Source organism: Buceros rhinoceros, unplaced genomic scaffold (assembly GCF_000710305.1).
Source record: "Buceros rhinoceros silvestris isolate BGI_N320 unplaced genomic scaffold, ASM71030v1 scaffold18662, whole genome shotgun sequence".
Taxonomy (NCBI): domain Eukaryota; kingdom Metazoa; phylum Chordata; class Aves; order Bucerotiformes; family Bucerotidae; genus Buceros; species Buceros rhinoceros.
In genome coordinates this window covers 15,202-40,553 of record NW_010400890.1, presented here as the reverse complement: position 1 = coordinate 40,553, position 25,352 = coordinate 15,202, and the positions used below count along the sequence as shown (strand labels likewise).

Here is a 25,352-nt window from a genome sequence, read left to right as displayed (position 1 = left end):
ATGGAGGTCACGACTCTTACTCCGCAGTTCAGTGCTCTGTGGCTGTAGCTTATTTTCTGAGTGAAACTCACTTTACCAAAACCAATAGCGATAGCATTTCTTTTGATGGAATGAATTTAAATTTGATCACAAGCTCTGTCTTTTTTAAAAGGTTTATCAGATCTGAGCTGAGGGTTGTTTTTCGTGGATGATTATTCCCATACTTTCATCACAGCTGAAACTCTCTGATGCTTCTTATTATTTCCTCTTACCATTATGGTTGTGTTAAAACGGAAGCTGTTGTCTTTTAAACTTATTTTCTTTCTTACCTGGTTCTCATGAGGCTGTCCATGCTGGGAATTGGAATAAGTGAATCATGTTTAATTTCTTTTAAATGCAGTTCAAGCAAAGTGAATTTCTCAGTTTATTCACCTAGTGTAGACTGGGATAAATTATATTCAGTCTCACCTAAAAAATTACCCAACATTTAAGCCTTGTGTGCATTTTAAGTTTTGTGGTTTTAGCATAGTTAGGTCTCATTACAGTCTTCTGAGGAGTACTTTCAGCAATATATAAGGCAAGTTTAAACATAGTTCCCAAACTTGGTTTTGAAGCCAAACTAAATGAAGTCTTGTAGTGCCACATTCCAGTGATTCTGACATCAGAGGAATATCTCAGTAATAAATTTGTATGTTTAAAGTGGCTGAATTTTTACATGCCTGCAAGAAGCGAGACTGGGGTCTGACATGGAGAAGCATTGAACTAACCATTCAAGACACTAACAAATTTTTTCAGTAAAACCTTTTCCTGCTCTAAGAAAAAAAAAAGAAAAAATAGGATATCTGTATTTTGACAAATAAGGCATGATAAAACAAGTTGTTTAATTTTGTTTAGTGTTTTATTGTTGTTTCAGGTCTTGTGATACTCTGCTGCAGTCTGCGGAGATATCTCTCCCTTTTTGTGAATTTTTAGCGTAATTCTCACTCCTTAATTATCTGAGCACTGACATGAAACAAATCAAAACCCCAGAGTATTTTGAAATACTTGCACAAGTGGACTTGTGTCTAATGTATGCTGTAGAATTTGAATAAAAAATGTTCAGTATTCATCACATTTGCAGCATTATTAGCAAACTTTTTTGAGATTTTCGTTCTGTGAAAAATAATTTAAAAAGACTTCTAGAGGTTACAAACCTGATTCCTACCAGGAAACTGTATTAAGGTACAGATAGCAGAGCAGGACTGCATCAACCTGGCCTTGTATGGCTGGGCTGAACTTGGCCAGCTAGAAAGAAGATTCACTTTCTGCTCTTGGTGCCTCTCTCCACGGTGGCAAGGAATGACTGGGAAAAGCTGCTGATGAATGTGTGCTCAGCTGTGTGAAGAGCCGGTCAGCTCTTCTGCCATCCCTAGATTTTAAGAGGAAAAAGAGCTTCGTGCAAGGTCTTACAATCCAGAGTACATTTCTTTCCTCGTTGTTATAACAATTATGTTTTCCAGTGCTGATTCTTTCAAATTTACAATTAAAGAGCCTTCATCTTGTTTCCTTTCAGATTCTTCTCATTCTTTTCATCGAGATGAGACTATAGTTATTGTCCTTGCATCTCTGTCAGATTTTAAGAGGAAAAAGAGCTTCGTGCAAGGTCTTACAATCCAGAGTACATTTCTTTCCTCGTTGTTATAACAATTATGTTTTCCAGTGCTGATTCTTTCAAATTTACAATTAAAGAGCCTTCATCTTGTTTCCTTTCAGATTCTTCTCATTCTTTTCATCGAGATGAGACTATAGTTATTGTCCTTGCATCTCTGTCTGTACTGGCTGTTTTGGTTGCTGCCCTGTTCTTTGGATACAGGATGCTTGCAGGTAGAATTTGACGATTCTGTTTTTTTTTAATTGTTCTTTTTGACTGTTTCTCAAAGTTGTATTTATGTCTTCTGTTCTCCCCAGTCCCTGTTATATGTTTGTACATTACGCTCCCTTTTCTCTGCTCTGATTCTTTATAAGGGTGATATCCCTTTCATTACAATCCAGAGGAAGGTATGGTTTCTCCAAGCTGGCATTTTGGGACTCATTTTTCTTCGACAAACACTCTGCTCAGCACAGTTGAGGCTGTGAACGCACTTCATGGTTATTGCCGTAATTGCATCATTCAATTATTAAAATAGTTTTGTAGCAGATAGCCTTAAGCTTCTAGCTATCAGCACCTTCACCACCGATTTTACTGACTCTGAGAAGATTTTACAGGATTCCTTTTTACTTGTTATATCTTTGCCTACAATATGTATGTCTGCCAAGTCCCAGGTAAGTTGCATTGTTTTCACTTCGAGCATGGCAAAAAAAGGAAACTGTCTGATTCCCTCCCCACCCCCTTCCACAGGAGACCGTAAACAAGGTTTGCACAGTATGAACATGATGGAGGCAGCAGCATCAGAGCCCTCATTGGATCTAGATAATCTCAAGCTGTTGGAGGTAAATGTTGAATTCAGTTTCTTAAATCTTCGTTTTTATTCTATGTAACATTTGTGGTTCTATCATTTCCCAGGTATAGTTACAGAAATAAATGTGTCACTGCCCCGTCGTGTTTTCTTCTAAGTCTCCTGAATGTAAATCTTCCAAATCAGTTTAAACAAGTGAAAAGGAAGAAAGGTGGGAAAAAAGTTACCACAGTTAGATTTTGTCCAGTTTTGTTAGTTATATTGTTGGTATTAGTTAGAACATGTTCTGCCTTAAGAACAAAATAGTAAATACTGGGAGGTAATGGAGGCAGTTGGAATGTGCTGTATTTCAGCATAGCATCAAAAGATCCATCTTTTTGCCTGACACTGGTCACACTGGTACAGTGTCCTACCAGCGTCATTTGAAATGCTTTACTGACGCTGTTGGAATACAGAATTTACTGCAGATAGGTCAGTTTATTTCAGTAGTGGTGTGTTCATGTATAGTGTTCTTCGCAGTGGGGTACTCTCTATCTCCATGGCAACTAGAGGCCAACCAGAACTTTTTGCTCAGCTTGGTATATCAGAAAACTGCAAAATGTTGTGCTTTCAATTGGTATGTGTGATAGAACTTATGGAATGTTTGAAAGCTTTTAGCCAGAAATAAATGAGTAGAATGAAAGAGAGAGATTCTGAGAGTGGTACTTTTCTTCTTTCTGCCCATAAAAATCATGCCTAGAGATGCAGACTTCAGGCACGCAGTGTGGTCTGGGCTAGTAGTGACAGCAGACTAATCAGCGAAGAGGCTTGGGTGCCTTCTGCCACAAAAAAGTACTTCAGGCAAAGTTTACAAGAGTGTAAGATTGTGTATTGTAGAAGTGTGCACGGCTCCCGATGAAATCACTTGTACTATATGTGGTCTCGGAAAAAAGCAGTGACTGTTGGTGAAGAGATCTGCTCTGGGGTCTTCTGTCCTCTTTCTTAAATCCTAAGGAAGCTGAATCCTCACCCCCAGTCTCAGGATGTTGCAGAACAAATTGGCTTAACGTGTGCTTGCCTTTTCACTTCTTTGTGGGTAGAGTACCTTGAAGTGACTCGCTGCCACTCTGCAATCCACTGGTGTGGAAGGACTAAGAAATGGGAAGTCTGTCTGTTAAAGGATACTTTATGGTTGAATACTTTCCCGTTGGACAATTTTATCATCTTTAGAAACATTGTTTTTGTAATCTCTTCCGCTTTCTGTTCCTCCTCCATTTGTAAGCTTTTAAAAAGTAAAAAGATACTAGTCCATGAAATCCTTACAGTTTCATGTCTAGGCCTTCCTGAAAATTTTTTAATTAAATAGATGATTATATTCTTATGTAGTTAGAATTTTCTGAGCTTTAGAAACTAGGACTCTTCCTGAAGGTGGTCCTACATTTTGGTTTAGAACAGAGATTGCACCTTTCTTCAGTTGCCATGGAGATGGAAAAGCCTGTTCTGTAAAGACTATCTAACATAGTGGGTGCTAGAATAAAAATTCACAGGTAGTAAGGAAATTATTATTCTTTTCTGTTAAAACCTGGTTTTGCTTTTGGTATCTATTTTGCACTATAAATGTGTGTATTGTTATTACTATCCTAAACATAAAATGTCTAACTTAATGTCTGTGTTCTCTGGAGTTAATTAAGATTGATCCCATAAAAGCTATAAAAGTTTAGTAGGCAGTAGTTTAGTAAGATAATTAGCAGCACGAAACACGTGTATATGAAATGGATGAATTAGATTATTTCTGATGTATTTACTGGGTTTTCAGTCTATAGATTCATTTAGTAAGATCTAAGTTAGCCCATGCTGAGGTTTCCAGCACCAAAATAGCTTTTATGACGACATTCTAATCATAGTTTTCAATACAAATTTTTCACTCTATTAACTATTTTTTGTAGTGTCAGTCAGAAAAAAAATTGGTGTGCAGTCTTTCTAAGGTGAAAGTGTGGATTTTGTCTTAATTTATTATTTAGTGAACTAATTACTCACATTTTTTTGCAGCTGATTGGCCGGGGACGATATGGAGCAGTATATAAAGGCTCCCTAGATGAACGTCCAGTTGCTGTGAAAGTATTTTCTTTTGCTAATCGTCAGAACTTTGTCAACGAGAGGAACATTTACAGGATTCCACTGATGGAACATGACAACATTGCCCGCTTCATTGTGGGAGATGAGAGATTCACTGCCGATGGCCGTATGGAATATTTATTGGTGATGGAGTATTACCCCAATGTAAGTGCTTCAGTGAAACCAACCAGATTGGTTTAGATTCTGAAGAATAGCCACATAAAAAGGATGTATTTTAGTATTTGCCTGAGTTTTTCATTGCTTCTTATTGCACAGTAATGTAAAAATAATCCATATCAATTACAATTTTAATGAACCTTAGTGTAGTTTACTGTAATACCCTTTAAGATGTCCCAGTTAGTGCTGCCAAATGTAGACTTACAAATCCATAGCTGCTCTTGGGTTATGGTGCTCTTGGGTTATTGGTTTTAGTCAACTGCGCAATATTCAAGAACAGAATTTAAAGAGTTGTTTTTACTTAAAGATCATTTATTTAGAACTTCTTAGAGTTAAGACATTGTATTTCTGTTATGTTAGTTAAGACCTCGCTCAGTAGCTGTAAATGGTGGGTTTTTTACAATGAAACTTAACAGATGCAGTAGTATTGTCTAAGTAGTTTGTGGTACTAGTTGCCTTTTTATCCTAATACCTTCCTTAAAGCTTTCTGTGACATACCATCTTTATTTTGCTGTACCATATATTGATGATGTAGGACAAGTCTTAAGAAGGCAGTCTTACTTTCCAGAACCATGTCTTCAAATCTCTGTAGCGAACTCATGCTTACAGCACTCAAATTCTATTTGAGCTCCTAATGCTTTGTGAGAGTGTGTGTGTGTGTATACACACACATAGAAACAAAAATGTTTCAGAAATACACAGCATAAATGTGAATTGTTTTCATGAAAGATCATAAAATGTAATGTACATGGTGTTATATATATGAAAATGCAAAAAATTACATTTCACAATTTATCTTGGGGTCTTTTTTGCTTGTGTATAGTAAAGAACTTTAATTGCTCAGTTAAATAATTTTTTAAATGAGCTTTTCAATCTTGAGTAAGCAAACTCATATTGCATTTCCTCCCATGTGTAAAGGTGATGTAAAACATGATTCGTTGTGGGGACAGTAGAACAAAAGCTGCTTGTCGAGTAGCAAAAAGAAACAGATCAGTAATAAATAGCTGTAACGATGGCCTGTGTTGTAGGCTTTACAGATATGCTCGTGCTGAAAGTTAAATGCATACATGTATATAAGTACTTAGATATATAGGCAAATTTAAGTCAACATAGCACTTCACAAATATATAAAGAGTATCTTAACTGAAGCTTTAAGTTTTGAACAAGTTTGATCACGTCAACTTGTAAGAGGTGGGCATCTAAGAAGAAATTGCAGAGACTAGCAATGACCGTATGTCAACGGTTGGCCGAGGTGAGCCAAGGTCCAATGACGATAATACCCTCCCCTATCCCACCAGAGATAGGGGAAGGGAGAAGAGAACTCGTGAGACCTCTAAAATGCTTTTTGGAAAACTGAAACAAACTTCAATAACGCTACAAACAGATACATAGTAAATACAAAGGAAAACCAGTGAGATATTGAGGGTTTTGGGAAAGCAAAGGTTAACCCGTGGTCGGTAGCAACAGCAAAACCCGATCTGTGGCAGTGATCTGAGATGGCGGCGGCCACGTGGTTCTGCCGCGTGATCAGAACACAGAAACCTGCGCAATTACGAATTTGCCGGCAGAGCGAGATAGAGTGGAATTGGCATAATCCTACCAGTCTCTATTGTGGGTTGAGGCAAAGCAAAAGCAAACAGCTCTCGGGCGCATGGGCAGTCCGGGCTCGGCTTGGTGCCTGCGGTGGAAAAGCAGCGACTGACGGCAGGGCAGTGAAAGGGCTCAGTCCCTGCAGCGCAGCTGAAAGCAGCGAGGGGCTCATTCGGTCCTTGGATGGCGCGCGGTGTTTTCCGGCGTGGCGGCTTCAGCAAGCGGCGCGGTGGTGCTCCAGCGATGCTCACAGCGCGGCTCCGAGCGGCGCGCTGCGGCAACTTTGGAGCACGGTGGCTTTGGAGCGTGGTGGCAGCAGCTCCGGGAGAAACAAGCAGGCAGGCAGGCACGGCACAGCTAGCTCCGTGGTGGCCAAGAGCACGGGAAGAACTGACTCATGGCGCAGTCATGTGACTTTTAAAGCGAAAGCAGCGCGAAAGTCGAACAGACCCGCGAAAACTTTTAACCAGTGAGGATGCTGCTTAACATCACATGGCAGGGAATGCAAATGCTATAGGTTAGTTTAAAGCAAGCTCTCCTGAAAAGGAGAGCTGTGCCCACCCATCACACCGTAGAAAAACCTCAGTCATGCCTGTACCAGATGGGCAGTGGCAAAGCACATTAGCTTTGGCCTGCTCTGGCAGAGTAGGCTTATTTTCAATAATTGAGTTAAGTAAAATCGAGCGAGTATTCTGCTCCTGAGAGGGCATAGCATAACTGTCTTAACAGGTGGTCTGCTTTTGCTGTTTTCTTGAAGGAAAGGATTTTCAGCTGAAGTGTAATTTTATTGAAAATTGTGACTTGTTGGTTATATAAACAGAATCTAATGATCTGATTAAATGCACAGATGAGGCTTATGACATCATATTATCAGATTCTTTCGCAATGTGGCATTAAGAACAGCAGGATTAGTCTAAAATCAATCCACTGGTGGTTTGGAAGTCATTGGAAAAAGTGCACAGCAGGTGTACTTAATGCACAGTGTGATCCTTAATTCAGTGAGCAGGTGTTCTGCTGTGCGTGGAGCTAACAGCAGAGAAGGCAGTCTGCTGTGGCAGCCCTACTGAAAGGGAATTGTGCTGTTCAGACAGGAGCCGTAAGTCTTATTTCCGTAAGGAGTAACTCATACAAGATGTGCAGATGAAATACATCCAAAACATAATTCTCCCTTGAAATACTGTTCTTCATGGAAATAGGAACACACAAACCAGAAACATACATGTTCGCACAGAAAACTGTTCTTGGTGAAAGCGAGACAGACAGGTTTGACCCAACTGGTGTTGTTATCCAAACACGCCTTCAGACCAAAGAAAGTAGGTGAGCAAGTAACAAAAGGAAAGCTGCTTGTATTTATCGATCCACGTGCTGTGCTGATGGTACTCTGAGGTGCACCAGATAAACAAGCAGTAAGTTACAAGGAATGACATAGTGGGAAGGATATAATAGCCACAGAAATGACCCCTCCCTGGTCATTCACATCTTTTTAAAACAATAGAAAAAATGTCATAATCCTATGTTTGTTAAAAATATCAGTTTTATCAAAAATTATAATTGGAAAAAATGTCCCCAATTCAGCTTGTAACTTGTGACTCTAACAAGAATAATGTTTATTACAAATGTATGTATCTAAATCTTGACTAAACTCTTCCTGGTTGTCATTTGTGTTGAACTTCACTAAAAGCATAAAATGACAGCTGTCAGCTAGCTTAAAAAGTAGCTGGTGGCTAGCAAGCTCTGCAGCAGAAAGGTCTTGAAGTGGGTTTGAGATCTCTGTACAGTGAGTGTTTCCCAGTGACGCCATGACTGCAGTCCTGTGGCCTCGGTTAGAATGGGCTGGAATCTCAACCCACTAAGCCAAGAATATCCACTCCCAAGGTGCTGGGAGTTAGAGGCTAATAAAAGTGTATTTTTAAAAAAGCTGTAAGTAATAAGAAAAAACAGAGTAGAATTCTTTAAAACATTTCTAGGTGGGTCCTCAGGTTTGGGTTGTCTTTTTAATTAACAAAATTTAATTGAAGTTCATGTAACAGCATTTTAAACAATGAAAAAAAAATGATTGTGTAAACCTGTACGAGTGACATTTGGTGTGTGTTTTCACCAAGGAAGTTATCTGCATATGGGTTCCTTGTTCTGCCCAGGCTAGGCTTGAAAAGCTGTAAGACTTTGTAATTCTATTACAGAGTGTCAGGAACTTGGTTTTAGTTTTAGCATTGGATTAAAAAAAAAATCTAATGCTTCGGTCACTTTAAATTCTGGTATCTGTGTGCCTCCGTCTGAATTTTGCATGTTGTTACGTACCTGAAAGTCAACTCCCAGTGGACTCAAATGGCACATACCAGATTTTTTTGAACCAAATGTTACATAACTGTTTTTGCAATGAAGTGTTTTTAGTTGTGGCTATGATGCACCTCGTTATACATTGGTGCATCTTTAAGATTACGTAGTTGAATAGGCAAAACCAGGGTAGTCTGTAGTCATAAACAGATGGTAATGTGTATGCAGAGACAACTGGACAAGTAGGGATTTAGTTTGTTTAAACTGAGTATATTGTTATTGGGGACTGTGCGTAAAAGAACTGCTCAAAGGTGTCATATTTTGCAGGATCTGGCTCCTGTTTCAGGTAGCAGTCTCAATTTCTAGAATATCTTACTATCGTAATTCACACCCTTCCTTTTGGTTTTCTTGGAGGTTCCACCACAATTACTGAAAAATCCCCCATTTTTCACATTTAACTTCTTTTTCAAGAAAAGGGGACCATGACATTCTTTTTTCCTGTTTCTTCATTCGGTGCATGTGGACTTGCTCCTATTCTGAATTGCCTTTGGGTATTTTTTGTTTTGATACATAAATAGATTATAGCAGAGGAGATGCCAGTGAGAGATGTTGAGTGTTATTCTGTAAGTGCTAATGGTTTAAAGACTGCTATTTAGTAAGCCAGTTGTTATATCGGCATTTACCTTTCTTTCTTCTTCTGTTGTTCAACAAGACTTTTCCAGAAGAAGAAATCAAGAGCATGCTTTGCTTTTGTTTTAAAATTAATATCATTATTCCTAAAGGCAATCCTTGTTATTTTGTGATGGACTCTCTTCCACTTCTTTAGAGAAACCAAGTGGCAGCACTAGAAACTAATGAAACTTTGGTCCAATCTTGTGTTTTACAATATCTGGGTAAACACAGAGGCAGTTGCAGGATCACACCTTTAAGAAACAGTAGATAAAACTGATTCTTCTCAAGATTTTGTGTTACTCAGCTGGACAATGATTTTAATCCACATTTTTGGTTTTGTTTTGATTTTTTTTTTAGGGTTCTTTGTGCAAATATTTAAGTCTCCACGCAAGTGACTGGGTGAGCTCTTGTCGTTTGGCACACAGTATAACTAGGGGCTTGGCGTACCTGCACACGGAGCTACCTCGAGGAGGTAAGGCCAGGAGGGAATGCCAAGGTGTTGAACATACTCTTATTTCTATCAGGTAGTAGATGCCTGCCTTTTTTCTCTGTGACAGTACGGTGAGTAGGAAATGATGAATGTGAATAGATCACTCAGAATGTCTGATATTTTTTTCCTCTTGAACAATCCCATGTTGTGGGCTGCATCTGCGATGCTTGTGTGAAAACGTGGAGTAAGAGCCAGCAGAGCCCCAGAGAAAGACAAGAGGAGGAGGAGGCAGAGCTGTGCGGTGCTGCTGTACCATGGCAACAGATTACTAAAGACCTGAAGCACTGGGTATCTGTCTAGCAGAGAGCAAACAGATGGGGTGTTGTGTTTGGTTTTTGCAGTTCAGACACAAATCACCAAAGCAATTTTTAGTGTGCATGTGGACTGTATACACAGAGAGAAATAATGAAATCTTCTAACTCCACTGTAGTTTTATAATATCTCTCGATTTCTGTCTAAGGGTGTGGGCCTAGTCTTCACTGAGTACAGATGATACTGCCGGACTTCTAATGTTTTATTAGAGCACCAGATGTGACAATGTATTGATTTATATCTTTATCTCTCTACTTGCACGCTTCAGCCAGCATTTCAGCCACTGAAGTACCATGATTATAAAGCAGATATATTCTGATATTCTGAGAACTGTGATGTATCGGGCTGCAGAATATGGTCTGGCTCTGAAGCATTAGCTTTTTGGCAGTAAATAAAAGGATGGTATCCTTTGATTAAAACTCCAAACTATAGATCTCAAATGTTAAGCATCAGCTCTAGCAAAGAATGACAGCTAAGGATGCTGTTAAAAGTGCAAGGCTGAAAATTCCTAAGTCAGTGTTCCTATGTGCCATTGAAACTGTAACTGTCATCTTAATTTCATAATTTGAAAATGTGCAGACAGATGTGCCCATTGGCAGCCGGAAAACGTGTAGACCTTCCATCATAAAGAAGAGACTGCCATAGGTTGGTCTGTGAATGTTGGGAAAGGAACTTATGGAGTAGAATGAATTTCACAGTAAACCGAGTTTGGTAGTGCTGGCTCGTTTACTTACAAAATAAACTGCATATAAATGAGGAACAACTGAGATAATGCTTTGGAAAAGATCAGATTCCTTGCATGATTAACATGTTCAGACTTTCTGGAATGATATTGTTTACATGTCCTCTGAATTCCAATCACGAGAGAAATCGTTGGTGCCGTATTTGATGCGGGAGTGTGGATATGAGAGCAAACATTTGGACGGGCTGTGGCAGCAGGTCTGTGCCTAGGTACATGATGTCTCCCCTGCCAAAATCATGCTGAAATATCCCTTGGAAAGAAGCTTATTGGCAAACACTAAACTGTATATAGCAGTAGCCTAATTAAACTCTGAATGCCAGTCAGTTTTCTATAGGTAGCATACTGTGGTGCTCATTATAAAAAGTTAGATTTCTAAAAGACAAGTTGATCTTCTGTTTATAATATTTGAGCAGACATCAAGAGGTTGCCTCACTTTGCCAAACAGTAGAACTGCTCAAATAGTAACAAGCGCTTCCTATGTCCAAACAGACCATTACAAACCTGCCATATCCCATCGTGACTTGAACAGCCGCAACGTACTGGTGAAGAATGATGGAACATGTGTAATTAGCGATTTTGGACTGTCCATGAAGTTAACTGGAAACAGACTGGTACGCCCAGGTGAGGAAGATAATGCAGCCATTAGCGAGGTAAGTACAAATAAAGATAAACCAGTGTATAAAACCAGAGCACAAATCAGTGTGGAAGTAATACTGAGAAATAGCTGTTTCTGTTGTTACACGGTGGATGTTAAGGTGGTACAATTCCTGCAGTGTGGGTGAGGAGTGGCGGAAACCTTTACAGGACTAAACTGTTTTTATTTTCAAAACAGTTGAAAGCAAACCTAGCATTTTGAAAGGTGATAGATTGGCAGCCCTGGTGGCTGAAGTTTTCTCTGTGAGATATGAGAAGGTGCAAGGTAGGTTTGCTTGCCGTGTGGTTCGCAATGGTGTGGTACAGGTCCCTTCAGTTTGTACTGCAAATATTGACTGAAGACCAAATGTTCTTTGGTGGTTTTGGTGTTACTTTTTCTGAAATGGTGACATACCCGATTGTACATCCTACAACCATTTCTCTATGGGTCATCTGCAATTTTCTGGACTTCAAATGGAAACGTATGGGAGAGTAAGTGCATGTAGAGACATGGACCAACTAAGAAAGAACAGGGACAAAATAACAAGAGATGCTTGAAAGTGTTACCTTTTGGGAAAAGATGAAAGAATGAGGGTTGTTTAGGGAAGTAAAAATAGAGACAGGTCTTCGAATATGTAAACGGCTGCTACAAAGAGAGAGGAATAAATTTTTTGCATTCACTGTGGATAGGACAGGAGGTAATGGGATTACCTTGTAGGAAGAAAATTTAGGTTAGTTACGAAGAAACTTGTCTAATCTGTAGAAGGCAGCAGAGGTCTGGAATGGATTGCTGAGGAAGGCTGTACGGAACTTGCATCATTTTATGAGTTCAGGGAACAGATTGGAAAAACATCTGCTAAGAGTGGGGTAGAATGGATTCTGGGAAGAAAGAAGAAACTGATTTTTCAAGCTTTCTTTTTTATGATGCTGTGATTCAGAGAGCGTTTTTATCGTTGTTTTCTTTTTGTATAAGCATAAATACACTGACAGCTGAACATAAGCCTCTGAAATACAGTGAGACAATTTTAAACAAAGAGTATTTTAAAAAAAGAGTGAAAGTCCCTGATGGTTCAGTATATTTGTTGTCTTTGTGCTTTTACAGAAAACGTTTTACATTTCATACAAAGAATGTGTTTCACAGTGCTAATCACCTTCCCTTAGAAAGTAAGTGCTATGTTAATAATACCTAGTGCACAGGTCCTCTTTATAGATCTCCCCTTATCGAACAAAGAAACAGGGAAACTCCTGTTAAAAATGCAGGGATATGGAACAGTCCCGTGACAAAGTCCTGTCCTGCAAGTAGTGATGAGTGATTGCTCTAATTTAACTTATGTCCTATTGGAAATTAATAGATATTTTCCAAGGCTGTTCATAACCTTTGACCATGGAAAATGTAGTTCCTCGTTCAGCAAATCCTCTTCCATTACGATACATACCTCGGGGTTTAACAAAGTCATTTCAGAAAAAAGAAACATCTCTGCTATATCATATTGCATATGAGAACATTGAGTAAAGGAAAAAATTAATTTGTTTTGGTGCTTACAAAAAAAGTGACAGTAGTGAAACGGTTTTCTTATCACTAGGCTCCTGGTTAAGAGTCTAGAAGCTGAGGCTGTTAATGAGAAGAGAACTGCATTTTCGTTAACCGTAGACATTATCAAAGTAGGGTATTACAAAACATAAAACTCCCTAATAAATTGATTTTCGAAATTGCTTCCTGATTTGAAGCTTTGGTTTTATGTTTTTCCAGGTCGGTACGATCCGCTATATGGCCCCAGAAGTGCTTGAAGGAGCAGTGAACTTGAGGGACTGTGAATCGGCTTTGAAACAAGTAGATATGTATGCACTAGGCCTTATCTACTGGGAGATATTTATGAGATGTACAGACCTCTTTCCAGGTAACTAGCAGAACGAGGGGGGGAAGGAGGGCGGGGAGTAAAAAGTGGTTCCAGGAACTAAAGCTACTCCCTAGCCATAGTTTTTTTAAGTCAAGAAGGGAAGTGATTTTCCCAATTGTTTTTACCATTAAGTCGGTGCCATCTAGTGTTCAAGATGATTGTTGTCAATACGGTGTGTTTGTGGAGCATGGCTCATGCTGAAAGACTTTAGATTTCCCATTTAAGCGGTTTGCAGGCCTCGTGGTAAGTGCAAGATGAGCATTATTATTATTACTGTCCAAAGTTTACACACATTGAGAGTTGGGCTGATGGTAAAGGCAGTACTTTCAGTTCTTAGAACTGATAAAAGTGCCTGAAGCATCTTTGAGACTTTCCTTGCAAAAGAATGGATGGGAAAGTGCTGTGATTTAATGTAGCCTTTAGTCAGTTGTGCTTTTATTTATGCTAGTGACATTGAAAATTCAGGGAAATCCTCCTTATCTTTAACATAAAACAAGAGGAAGTAGACTTTTAGAATTTAACATGTGAGATTGTGTCACAGCCACCATCTTCTTCGCAAGATAGAGCATAGAGAGTTCATCTGTCATGCAGCATTCTCTGTAGTCAAACAGCTGCACTTTACGTGCAAAGACTTGTAATCTTGCTGGGCTTCCTCCCAAGTGAAGTGCATTAATATATACAGTCAGCAACGCTTCACAGAAATTAGGTGTCATCCTCAGGCTGTAAGATGTTCTGAAAGTGCCCCTCAACCAGCGAAGTTTGAAGATGCTGTCCTTCGAGAGGTTGCTGAAAGCCACTTAATTCATTTGCAGTTAATTTGGCTTTTTTGGTGAAGGTAGGCTTTGGGGGGAAAAGTGGAGAACTTCTCAAAGGACAGCAACTTTGATACTACCTGAAAGCCCTTGCTCTGCCTTTTAATCTATGACTTTCTTTCTTCCTTTCATTTGCCAACAGGGGAGTCTGTGCCAGAGTACCAGATGGCTTTCCAGACAGAAGTTGGAAACCATCCCACTTTTGAAGATATGCAAGTCTTGGTGTCTAGAGAGAAGCAAAGACCAAAATTCCCGGAAGCGTGGAAGGAGAACAGCCTGGTGAGACAGAATATTTTCAAAGAAACAATCATTTAACCAGCTATAGGGTATACTTATCTTTTAAAAGCAATTTTTGAAAACGTTCTTGTTTTTTTAAAACTTTTGTTAGTATTTAAAGATTGGGACCTGCTTCTGTGTGGACCTCTTAAAATACTGACTTCAGTTTTTAAAAAAACACTGACATGAAAGCTAGATTTCTCTTAAGGAAAAAGACTGTGATTATTGTGGGATCCTGAAGTGTGATGCACAGAAGGTAACTTGTTATATTAATGGTTAGACAATATCTGTAGTATTATGCATGACAAGCCTGTAAGTTTTCTGTGTGCTGGATGAGAAACATAAGTTATTTTCTGCCTTTTGACATCTTATAAACTAATAACACCCTAAAATAGTTGGCAAAAAAGTAAATATACTCTTCCAGAACCATAAACATTGTAATAAACTTCTTCTGAAGTTGTATAGTCTTCGGAATTTGCAGAGGCTACAGCTTCTAGCAATCGTTATAACTACATTAGGAATTTTATATGGTTTCATTTGATCTACAGTTTTTTATTTTCAAGACTATAAACATAGTAATGTTGTTTGTTGTTTTGCATTAGTATAGCAGTGGCTTAGAGCCTTGCTTGCTGCTGCAGGCCAACAAGTTACGGCAAGTCAGCTGAACTCTGGAAAGAGTCTGTGCGCTTCCTTTCATCTGCAGCAAAAGTGAGGCAATGCAAATCCCTGTAGCTTAGGGGCGGGGTGTTTGTCTTCTACTACACACGGAGTGAAATGCAAACAGTTCCTGGGTTCCACCTGACACACGGTAACTTGTTTAACCTAAAGTAGCTTGATTGCGAGTATGAAAATTACACGTTTGACTCTTACTTAAGAAGATAGTTCTAGTTATTCCTGTACTGAAATTGTGCCATTCAATCTTCAGAGGCTTTGCTGGCTGTAAGCGTGTGGCTACTGTGCAGGTAATGGGGAGCCTAAGGCCTCATCTATGCTCATACTTGTAAATATGTATGAAACCATCTTCAGAGAGGAGCATTGCCTCCAGTATTAACACTGTTGTAAAACATGTTGTAACTGAGTCAAGAGCTTCATAGAGAGGTTCTTTTATTACACAGTTTTGGTCCACCAGTCTTTGGGGGAGAGGCAGGGAGGGAAGAGGGGGGGGAAAAAGTCCATGCTCAAGCTCTATAGGAAATCAAGCAGCAACTGTTTGAACTATAACCGTGTTGGCAAGTGCAGTCTTGGAAGAACCAAGCTTGACAGCTGTTTTTGAAGACAGTTATAACTCAAACAGTCCAAGAAGGTTTGTTTTGTTTTGCACACTACCATTTTAAATGTTAATAATGTTCTAACAAGCTGATAGTCTCCAACATTTTTGGACACTAAGCTAGTAATGATCTTCACATTTAAACTGGTTAACACATTCTTTGTATTATCACTATTTTTTGACAAAAAATCAAAATGATGATGATGATGATAAAAAGTTCAACTCTAAGGATGGATCTTAAGAGATGCTTGAAGAGAAACTGAAAAAATAAGTAATCTGTAGTTCTCTCATGGGTATCAAACAACCTGATCCACCCTATGTCAGTCTAGGATAACATTTGAATGAGCACTCTAGGGTGATGAGATACTGTAGAAAACTAAGCTCCAGATAACCTCACTATGGACTCAGGTCCTAACGTCCTGTATCTAATGCATGAAATAAAAGAATTCTGTCTGTTATTTAAAGCCATGCTGAAATGTTGGGTTATACACTTTCATGAAAATTTATTTATTACAGAAATGTATTTTCTTGTTTCATTTGAGAAATACAAGTAAAAAGCAATGTTTTATTTTTTAGGCCGCATAATTAAGGCACTCAAAAGATGTGGAATCCTAAATTTATGGTTATACTGCATCTCAGTCTGCTTCTTAAACGTACGCGTTACGATACAGACCATGATTAGCAGTTTTGTTTTTCACAGTATAAATCAACAATCTACGCAGATGATATGTGTAAAAGGGCTGAGTTGAGATGTTAGCAGCATTCTTGTCTTGTTTGCCAAAGCTAAAGCAGGGCCCAGGCTTGACTTCAAATGTCAGGACTGAACAATATTAATAGAATAGAATAATGTAGATTTTCTGCCTCTTCTATCTTTTTTATAAGTGCTGAGAACTTCTAAAAAGTGCATTTTAGCTTAAATCTCTTGGAATGTGAAATTGCTAGAAAACACATTACTTCGGTAAATGTGAAGCTCTAGAACTTTGGTTTTGTTATCTTGGTATATAGTCATCACTGTGTGCCTTTCGTGAGCCTTAAAACATCAGAAGGAAAGGATCTGCTGGAAGAGGGGCAATACTAAATTGAACACTGGTTAAATTTGCTGCTGGTGAAACGTGTAGGTGAGAGTCTTACAAACGGACAAGACAGGAGATTAGGGTGTCCACTGAGGTACATCTAAATTGTGACTAAAGCAAGTCCTAAAAGCCGCATGAAGGCTTTCTATATCCAGTTCACTATCCTGTCATTGTCCCTGAGAGTATTTGTAGACTTCAGTCCCTCAGCTAAGAGGGACGTAGTTGCTTAGCTCCTCTTCAGTCTGCTGCGGGAATGGAGATAAAGGTTTCCTTGTGTGGTAGCTCATCCCCACCTGTGCAGCCATTGCTGCATCACTAAGCAGCAGTAACTTGCCAGATGCAAGTGATGCCAGGAGCATGCTCTGTGGGTGAGGAGCTCTTGGCTAGCATGCAGAGCTAATCCTGGCTTTCACTGCCAGAAGCGAACAAGGCAGTTCTGGCACAGAGGCAGTCAGCAGGACCCGCTGAATGCCTTAGTGTCCAGCTGGGACTATGCACCATCACTGGTGCTAGAGAGGTTAAATGTAAGCTAGAGGGCTGTAAATGTGAGGTCTTCTGGCAAACCATATCCTCTCCATGGGTCATAGATTGTCAGCAGGGATCAATAAATGTCTGCCTGGTTTTTGTCCTCCGGATGCAGTGGAAGCAGAAGTGTTCGGTGCTTGTAATTTCAGTTGTCTCCACTCCAGGTCTCTGACCATATGGCAGCATGTTTTGGAGGTCTTGAGCTCTAATTTGGACTGCACCATTCACTCCACAGTGTGACCCCAGGAAAGTGTGTCTGTTTCTGTTTCTCCAACTGTAAAAATAAGGGCAGCAATAATCTCCTCCCATAGTGCAGACAAGTTCACTGATATTTATGAGGCATTTGGATGTAGTGAACAGAAGAAGAAAAGCATAATGAAATGAGCAAGGCTGTGTCAATTAGCTGAACTGCGAGGATATCGACAGCATTCCCTGAGTATCATCAATCCTTAGCGCACAGCTTTCATAAGGCAGGGAGAGTGAGCTGAGCATGCAGTCATCAGCGGGGACTGGCTGAAGGTTGTATGGACATTAGTTAGGAAAAACTACATTCACCAATTGTCTACCTAGTGGGTGTGTCTGTGAGGTGTGATAATATTCGTCCTCTGTATTGCTGGGTTTAGGGCAAACTAGCTTTGAATGAAATTGTGTATCTTCTGTTTCTCTTTTTCTTTCTCACCAGCTTGTGACAATTTTTGTACATACAGAATGCTGTCATAAAACAGTAAATTAGAAGCACAATATAAAGGGAAAATAATTTAAGATCAAGTGGGTCTGTTTGTTTGTCTCCTGGCAGGCTGTGAGGTCACTTAAAGAAACAATTGAAGACTGTTGGGATCAAGATGCTGAAGCTCGACTAACAGCGCAGTGTGCTGAGGAGAGGATGGCAGAACTCATGATGATTTGGGAGAGAAATAAATCAGTTAGTCCAACGGTCAACCCTATGTCAACTGCCATGCAAAATGAGCGGTAAGAAGAGAAAACATTTAGTCAGCAGTGAATGGCCAGTGCAATGCTCAGCTCACTCCAGGAAGGAAGCTAGAGCACCCTACTAGCTTCATGTTTCTGTACCCATGAGGTGGGTGTGTGTTACATGAGCTAGTCTGCATACAGGTATTGTATGACATGATCCTCCTGATTGCTTGTGTTCTTAAGATCTCCTGTGCGTCCCTGGAGTTCAGGCACCTTTTCTGTGAACAACTGTGCTTCTCTCGGAGGGGCTTTTTAACCTGAACTTAGGCTAACTGCTCAAACAGGCTTGCAGAGATAACAAAGTGATTATGAATTGTCTTTAAGGACTCTTGCAAAAACTTCTATTTAAAGTGTTCTGCTAAAAAACATGCATTTGGACAAGATGAGTTCAGGAAATCACCAGGTCTCAGACTGTGGCTTTTCAGTTAAAGAACAGCAGGGCCATTGTTTGAGTCATTGTTATTCCGACCCCCGAGGGAGAAGGGCTGTGCATTCTCTGCTTATATATGAGAGAGTGAGAATTTGCAGAACTGGCATTAGTTAGAACTGACACTCTTAGCTTAATAGTATACACTAGAGATCTGGATTTGGGAGAACAGTAATGTTCCTGTATATGGCAGTTTATTGTCATGAAAAAAATTACATCTAAATCATAGAATACCTAAGTTGTTAAAATAATAGATTTTTCATTGTTTAGGTCCTTGTGACTTTTTTCCCAGCATCGCTCTTTCCATCTTGTGTGCTGAGTTCTTATTGCCCTCTTTAAGCATCACTTCTCTGTGACTAGAGCAGTACCATAGCAGTGACCTGGACAAACAGCATATTGGACAAATAGAAGAAAATTGCTGTTATCTGACTTGGTTTTGTAGTAACATCCATGACAAAACTCCTGTCCTAGTAAAACCAATTTTCTGCTACCCAGGATTTTTCAGGGAAGTTACTGAAAGATCTCAGTTTGTACTGTATCTGTCCTGAGTTTATACATGAAAAGAAACAGAAAGACATTAATCTCTCTTAAATGAGAGGCTTTATAATATGAGGTAATTTTTCCATATATGATCTTAATATCACTTATTTTTTCTTAAAGGAATCTGTCGCATCATAGGCGTGTATCAAAGATAAGGCCATATCCAGATTACTCTTCCTCTTCCTACATTGAAGATTCAATCCACCACACTGACAGCATAGTGAAGAACATTTCTTCTGAACATTCAATGTCCACTACGCCACTGACTTCAGGGGAAAAAAATAGAAACTCCATTAACTATGAGCGGCAACAAGCGCAAGCTCGCATTCCTAGTCCCGAGACAAGTGTCACCAGTTTGTCCACCAATACGACCACCACCAATACAACTGGCCTCACTCCTAGCACGGGCATGACCACCATATCCGAAATGCCTTATTCGGATGAAACAAACTTACATACTACAAATGTCTTGCAGCCAGGTGGGCCCACCCCTGTTTGTCTGCAGCTAACGGAGGAGGACTTAGAGACAAATAAATTGGATCCAAAAGAAGTGGATAAGAACCTGAAAGAAAGCTCTGATGAGAATCTGATGGAACATTCACTTAAGCAGTTTAGCGGGCCAGATCCACTTAGCAGCACTAGTTCTAGCTTGCTTTATCCGCTGATAAAACTTGCAGTAGAGGTGACAGGACAACAGGACTTCACACAAGCTGGCAATGGTCAAGCATGTTTGATTCCAGATGTCCCATCTGCTCAGGTCTATCCTCTACCCAAGCAACAGAACCTTCCAAAGAGGCCTACTAGCCTCCCCCTAAACACCAAAAATTCAACAAAGGAGCCACGGTTAAAATTTGGTGGCAAGCACAAATCAAACTTGAAACAAGTGGAAACGGGCGTTGCCAAGATGAACACTATCAATGCTGCAGAACCTCATGTCGTGACAGTTACCATGAACGGAGTGGCTGGGGGAAGCCACAGCATAAACTCTCATGCTGGCACAACCCAGTATGCCAATGGCACAGTGCCATCCGGCCAGACAACCAGCTCGGTAGCGCAGAGGGCCCAGGAAATGCTTCAGAACCAGTTCAGTGGAGAGGATAGCCGGCTGAATATTAATTCAAGCCCTGATGAGCATGAACCCTTACTGAGGCGGGAGCAGCAGGTTGGCCATGATGAAGGTGTTCTGGACCGCCTTGTAGACAGGAGAGAGCGACCACTGGATAATAGCCGAACAAACGCCAATAACAACAACAGTAATCCGTGTCCAGTGCAAGACACAGCTACAGCTGCAGTCAGTATCCAGAATGTAGTGAGAAATCCCGGGCAGACCCAGACTAGAAGAGCACAGAGGCCTAATTCGCTGGATCTGTCAGCCACAAATAGTTTGGATAGCAGTAGTTTGCAGTGTAAGTGCCTTCAGGACTTGAACAGTTTCCCTGATGCTTTTTTACATAATAACTATGTATAGCTGCTTGAATAGAAAATACTTCCTGCCCTCATCAAAGCATACTTACAAATTAAATGTGTATGGATTTAGTATCAGCACAATTTCAGTTTTCACAATGAAGTGCTGTCTCCATCAATTCCAGCACCTTAGGTCACTATTTTCCTTCCACATATATGGGAAAACATCTGTCTCTTTATAACCTGTCTACTCTGACTCTAGAAAGGGAGTGATTTCTAACTTTTATTATTTCTTGGAAGCCACCTGCCGTGGCAGCTGGAAAGCATGTTGAAAAAGCTTCCTGTTTCTTCCTTCAGGGGTGTGTTATACCTCCTTTTCCTCATTCTCTTAAGAGTAGCTAACTCAAAAGATGCACTGATTAAAATATTATAATAACTACTTATATGCTTCTTTACTTTTAAAGCAGCTGATTTTACTGTATTAGCCCAGCCTAGACAAAGGGTCAGACAAACTCTACTTTGCTATCTGAACTCTAACATTTATAGCAATTCTTCGTCAGTTTACCATATACTTAATAAAAGTTAAGCCAAGTAGGTAGAGAAGGAATTGATTTTAATTGACTCCTTGAGAACAATTGCCTTAAGAGTTTTATGGCCGAACTTCTAAGAGATTACAATGGGGCTCTCTGTTTTACAATAAGAATGTAATCACGTCCTTATAGATAAATTAGGTACATCCTCTGAGTTTGAGCTGTTGGAAAGGCCTCTTAGTGTGCATTTTTAAGAGAATTTATTTCCAGAATGCACTGTAGTCTTTGAAAGGTGCTTGCAAACCTCTGACTACGTTTAGACAGATCCTGCGATACTAATGAAATAATCCGGGGTTCCAGGCCTGTTTGGAAGGAAAGGGTTTAGAAGCAAACCGGAACAGATCTTTCAAGAAATATAGTTGAATATCCAGCAATGGAATGTTTAAGCCTTCCTTTTAAGTAGGAAACCTTAATTTTTATCTTAACATGTTGACTTGAGTTGAAATCTTACCGAAGTAAAGAAAAAATTATTGCAGTAACTTTCTTCAATTGAAGGTTAAATTGAAAGGTTTGAGGGTTATATAAAGTGAAAGGCTTTTTAACAATCAGATTTCTAACTGCTGAAATTTTATCATGATTAAAGTTGGTCGGGACAGTTTTCAATCAGGATCCCAAATCCTGATTTAGGATCTTAACAGAGAATGGACCACTTTGTCTTCAGGTGAAATGCTTTGCCAGGTGAAGCAGGATTAGGGGACCTATGATTCAATGATGCTATTAAAAGTTTAGCCTTTGCCATCCCGCAGTAGCGACATTTTTTTTGTACCTCCCATTACAGGTAATATAAGATACTATGATTGCAAAAGCCTCTCAAATGTCAAATGCTGATTCTGCTGTTTGATGCCAATGTGCATTCAAGGTAACACAAATTACTTCACTGAAGTAATTTCTGATAGAGAACAGAATCTTACCCCTTGTGTAGTGGCAGCTAAACCGGTGGTAGTGATAAACCTGTCATGCCTCTACCACACAGTTTCTTTCGTGTGATAAGATTTTTTAATTTTGTTCTGTTCTGCACGAGTAACAACCCTGGACTCCCCAGTCTGATCTTACCTTCCTCGTAATACTATTTTCTACTCTGTTTCTGTTTTTTGTTTTGTTTTGGTTTTGGTTTCTTTAGTAGGTGACTCCTCACAGGATGGCAAATCGGGCTCAGGAGAAAAGATCAAGAAACGTGTGAAAACTCCGTACTCACTTAAGCGGTGGCGTCCTTCAACGTGGGTCATCTCCACGGAGCCTCTGCACTGTGAGGTTAACAACAATGGCAGCGACCGGGCAGTCCACTCCAAATCCAGCACTGCAGTTTACCTTGCGGAAGGAGGCACTGCTACCACAATGGTTTCAAAGGACGCAGGAGTGAACTGCCTGTGAGACACTTTTAAAAGCCCACAAATGACCTTTTTATTGCATTATTTGAAACAAACATACAGAAGACATTTAAAAAACTGCTTTCTCCTCTGTCAGCAACCCCTAACAAGGACTCGCTTAAAATAGATTTCAGCTATGCAGAAAATTTTTAGCTTATGCTTCCATATTTTTTTATTTTGTTTTATTTTTTGAACGTTTTTGCACTTTTATTTAGTATCGCTGAAGTTAAGTCTGTCTGTTTTGACCACGGAATATATATATGTGTATCAAAAATGTGGTCTCAAAATATTTTTTTAAAAAAAGAAACAAAAAAATGTATTGCTGATAATCAGTTTGGACCAGTTTCTTAAGGTCACTAAGAGCATAAGCAGACTATAAGACAGGTTTGACTGCAGTGGTGTCTTGTAACCATGTTTTGATTTCTGTGCACAAGCTAGTCTGTATATTTCTATGTTACAAAGTGTATTCTCTTTTGAACCCCCTGTTTTTCTTGTGTCATGTTGAAATGTGCAATAGTCTATAGTTCACAGTATGCTGTATTGAAAAATCTTTTTCTAAAATTGCCACATGTTCCCCTTTTTGTATTTGTAAATTTTCCCCTGACAGTTGAACGTTCAGCCGGTCATGACAGTGAACTCTGCACACCGCAGCCAGCTTGAAGCAGCTGCCTGTACCACACTGTGCTCTGAGGCGACAATGCATGAATTTTCCCCAGCTTGAAAGGGCTTTTAAAAAGGAACAACAGAAAAAATCTGAACTTGGTACCTTTCCTTTGATCCTTCAAAATCAAAATGTGTTTCCTTTATAGCAGTAGATGCCAGCCTGTGAATAACAAAATGTTGAACAAACGTAAGGCAACAACGTCAGCCATTCTTTCCATTTGATTTTGTGTGCAGTTTCACTCCTTGTATTTATGTAAAACCTTACTTAGATCACTAATGATGGACATTGAAAAATAGGTTTTATTCAGAAATCTCAACCTCATACCTAAAAGCTCTAGTGAAGATAGATTGTGAATGTATTTTGTTTACACAGAGGAAAAATCATTAATCTTACTTGGCACAAAACAGTTGTGTGGTCACAAATCTTTCCTGATTTACCTCCTTACAGTCAGTCTGGGGTAAAATAGTCTGATTACTTGTGTAGGTAGGTGCATCCTAATTGACTGTTGTCGCTAAGCTGAGTTGAAACTCATCCTCCTTTCAGAGTTTTTGGAGCCCCTCATTCATCTTGTTAAAATTTACTGCATGCTTTTAAAATTCATGCTTGTGAGTGTTTGTGGGGGAGGTTGGGGTGGGGGGGTCCCTCTGCTTAGACCCTTTCAGTTGGTATGCACATTGATTTTAGATGTCAGTGAACATGAATGTAATACCTATAGAGATAAATTATTTTACCACCATCTCAAGTAAACCTTACCTTTTTTTAGAATGATTGTTTTTACTGTCTACTTGAAGAAAATTAATTTCCTTATTGGTCAGGACCGCCTTCAACCTAAGAATAATCCTTCCATCGGAGAAATATTCTTTCTGATTGAAAACACTTCAGTAAAAACTATTGAGATAAAAAACATAATGCATGTCACTCTTGGGTACTGAGTTAAGTTTTACCGGAAAACTGGTGATGTTCAAAGAAAGAAAAGCTCTTCAGTCAGCCTACCAAACTCCTGTGGCAGGATGCTGGCAGCAAACAATTGCCTCCCTCAGCCTGTCTTCTTTCAGCTGACTGAAACAGATGCTTGGTGCTTTCAAGCTCGTTTGTTTCCTTGCTGTTACATTATTTTTAACCCTTGAGGTAAACTTTGCCACGCTGTTCTTCTACAACTATCATGATGTCTGCTTTGTTACCTCTGATTCTTGCTGTTTCCCAAACTCTTGTTTATGCTGTTTCTCTGCTTTTCTCGTGTAATGCTTTTTAATGTTTCTTAGATTCTCCTAGGTATCTCCAAGAGATAACTCTATAAATCCAGGCTTTGATTAAGTGTAGTTGTAGAAGTACAAGCCAAGAGACGCATTTTGGGCTCCTTAGGTTCTTTAAGCACCAGTTCAAGTAGTACTTTTCATCTCTGAGGCATAATTCTGTTATCCGCCTGTGTAAATACATAGTTATATCTCCCCTACTCAAAAATAACCAGCCTTTCTCTGGCTTTACTTTTAATTCACTCTCCGGCTTCCCATCTGCTGCAATCTTGCATCCCAGATGTTGAAAACCTGCCAGTTGCTCAGCTGGGTTTCAAGACCTGAATCAGAATTTTTGGCATCCTGTTCAAAATGCTGGCTGTGGTTTTCTTCTCTTTTGGCCGCCTTTGAAGTGCGGTATGTTGTGTGTGATGGTCACTGTACCATGCCTATTGAAGAGTCTTCACTCCTCTCCCAAAGACTTTTTGCTTTGCCTTGCATGTATCATTCTTCAGCTTCAGAATGTGGGCGGAAAAGCATATTTAGGACACTCTTACCTAACTTGAAACACTCTGGGGAGAGAAGAGTTATTTGCTCTGACTACTGCTTCTTTCCACTAAGACAGATTTGCACCAGTCTTCTATCTAGCCTTTCTTTTCAGGCCAATCCTTTGTAAGAAATCCAACTTTTTTATGCTCCATGCAATCAAAATCATTTTAATACCAGATGAAAATGTTCTTCTGCAGTTTTCCTTAAACATTCTTAAAGCAAACATAATAGTTTCTTTTCCTTTATTTCTGTCACTTGCTGGAACGCCTTTGGAATGAATTATAATAAGTAGAAAGTATTGGGTTTGTAATCTACCATGGATAAATGTAATTTGTAACATGATACAAATATGTACTTT

General features: G+C 39.5%; 1 protein-coding gene across 1 annotated transcript; it reads left to right on the top strand.

The window, feature by feature from the left end:
- Positions 1–1,731: 1,731 nt before the first annotated feature.
- Positions 1,732–22,845, top strand: BMPR2 (bone morphogenetic protein receptor, type II (serine/threonine kinase); the record flags this gene model as incomplete). Its single annotated transcript, XM_010132080.1, has 10 exons — positions 1,732–1,842; positions 2,357–2,448; positions 4,443–4,673; positions 9,579–9,693; positions 11,255–11,415; positions 13,149–13,296; positions 14,251–14,387; positions 18,046–18,218; positions 19,309–20,594; positions 22,303–22,845. Coding segments are annotated over 10 exons (2,705 nt in total), but the record flags the coding sequence as incomplete, so codon positions are not given.
- Positions 22,846–25,352: the final 2,507 nt, after the last annotated feature.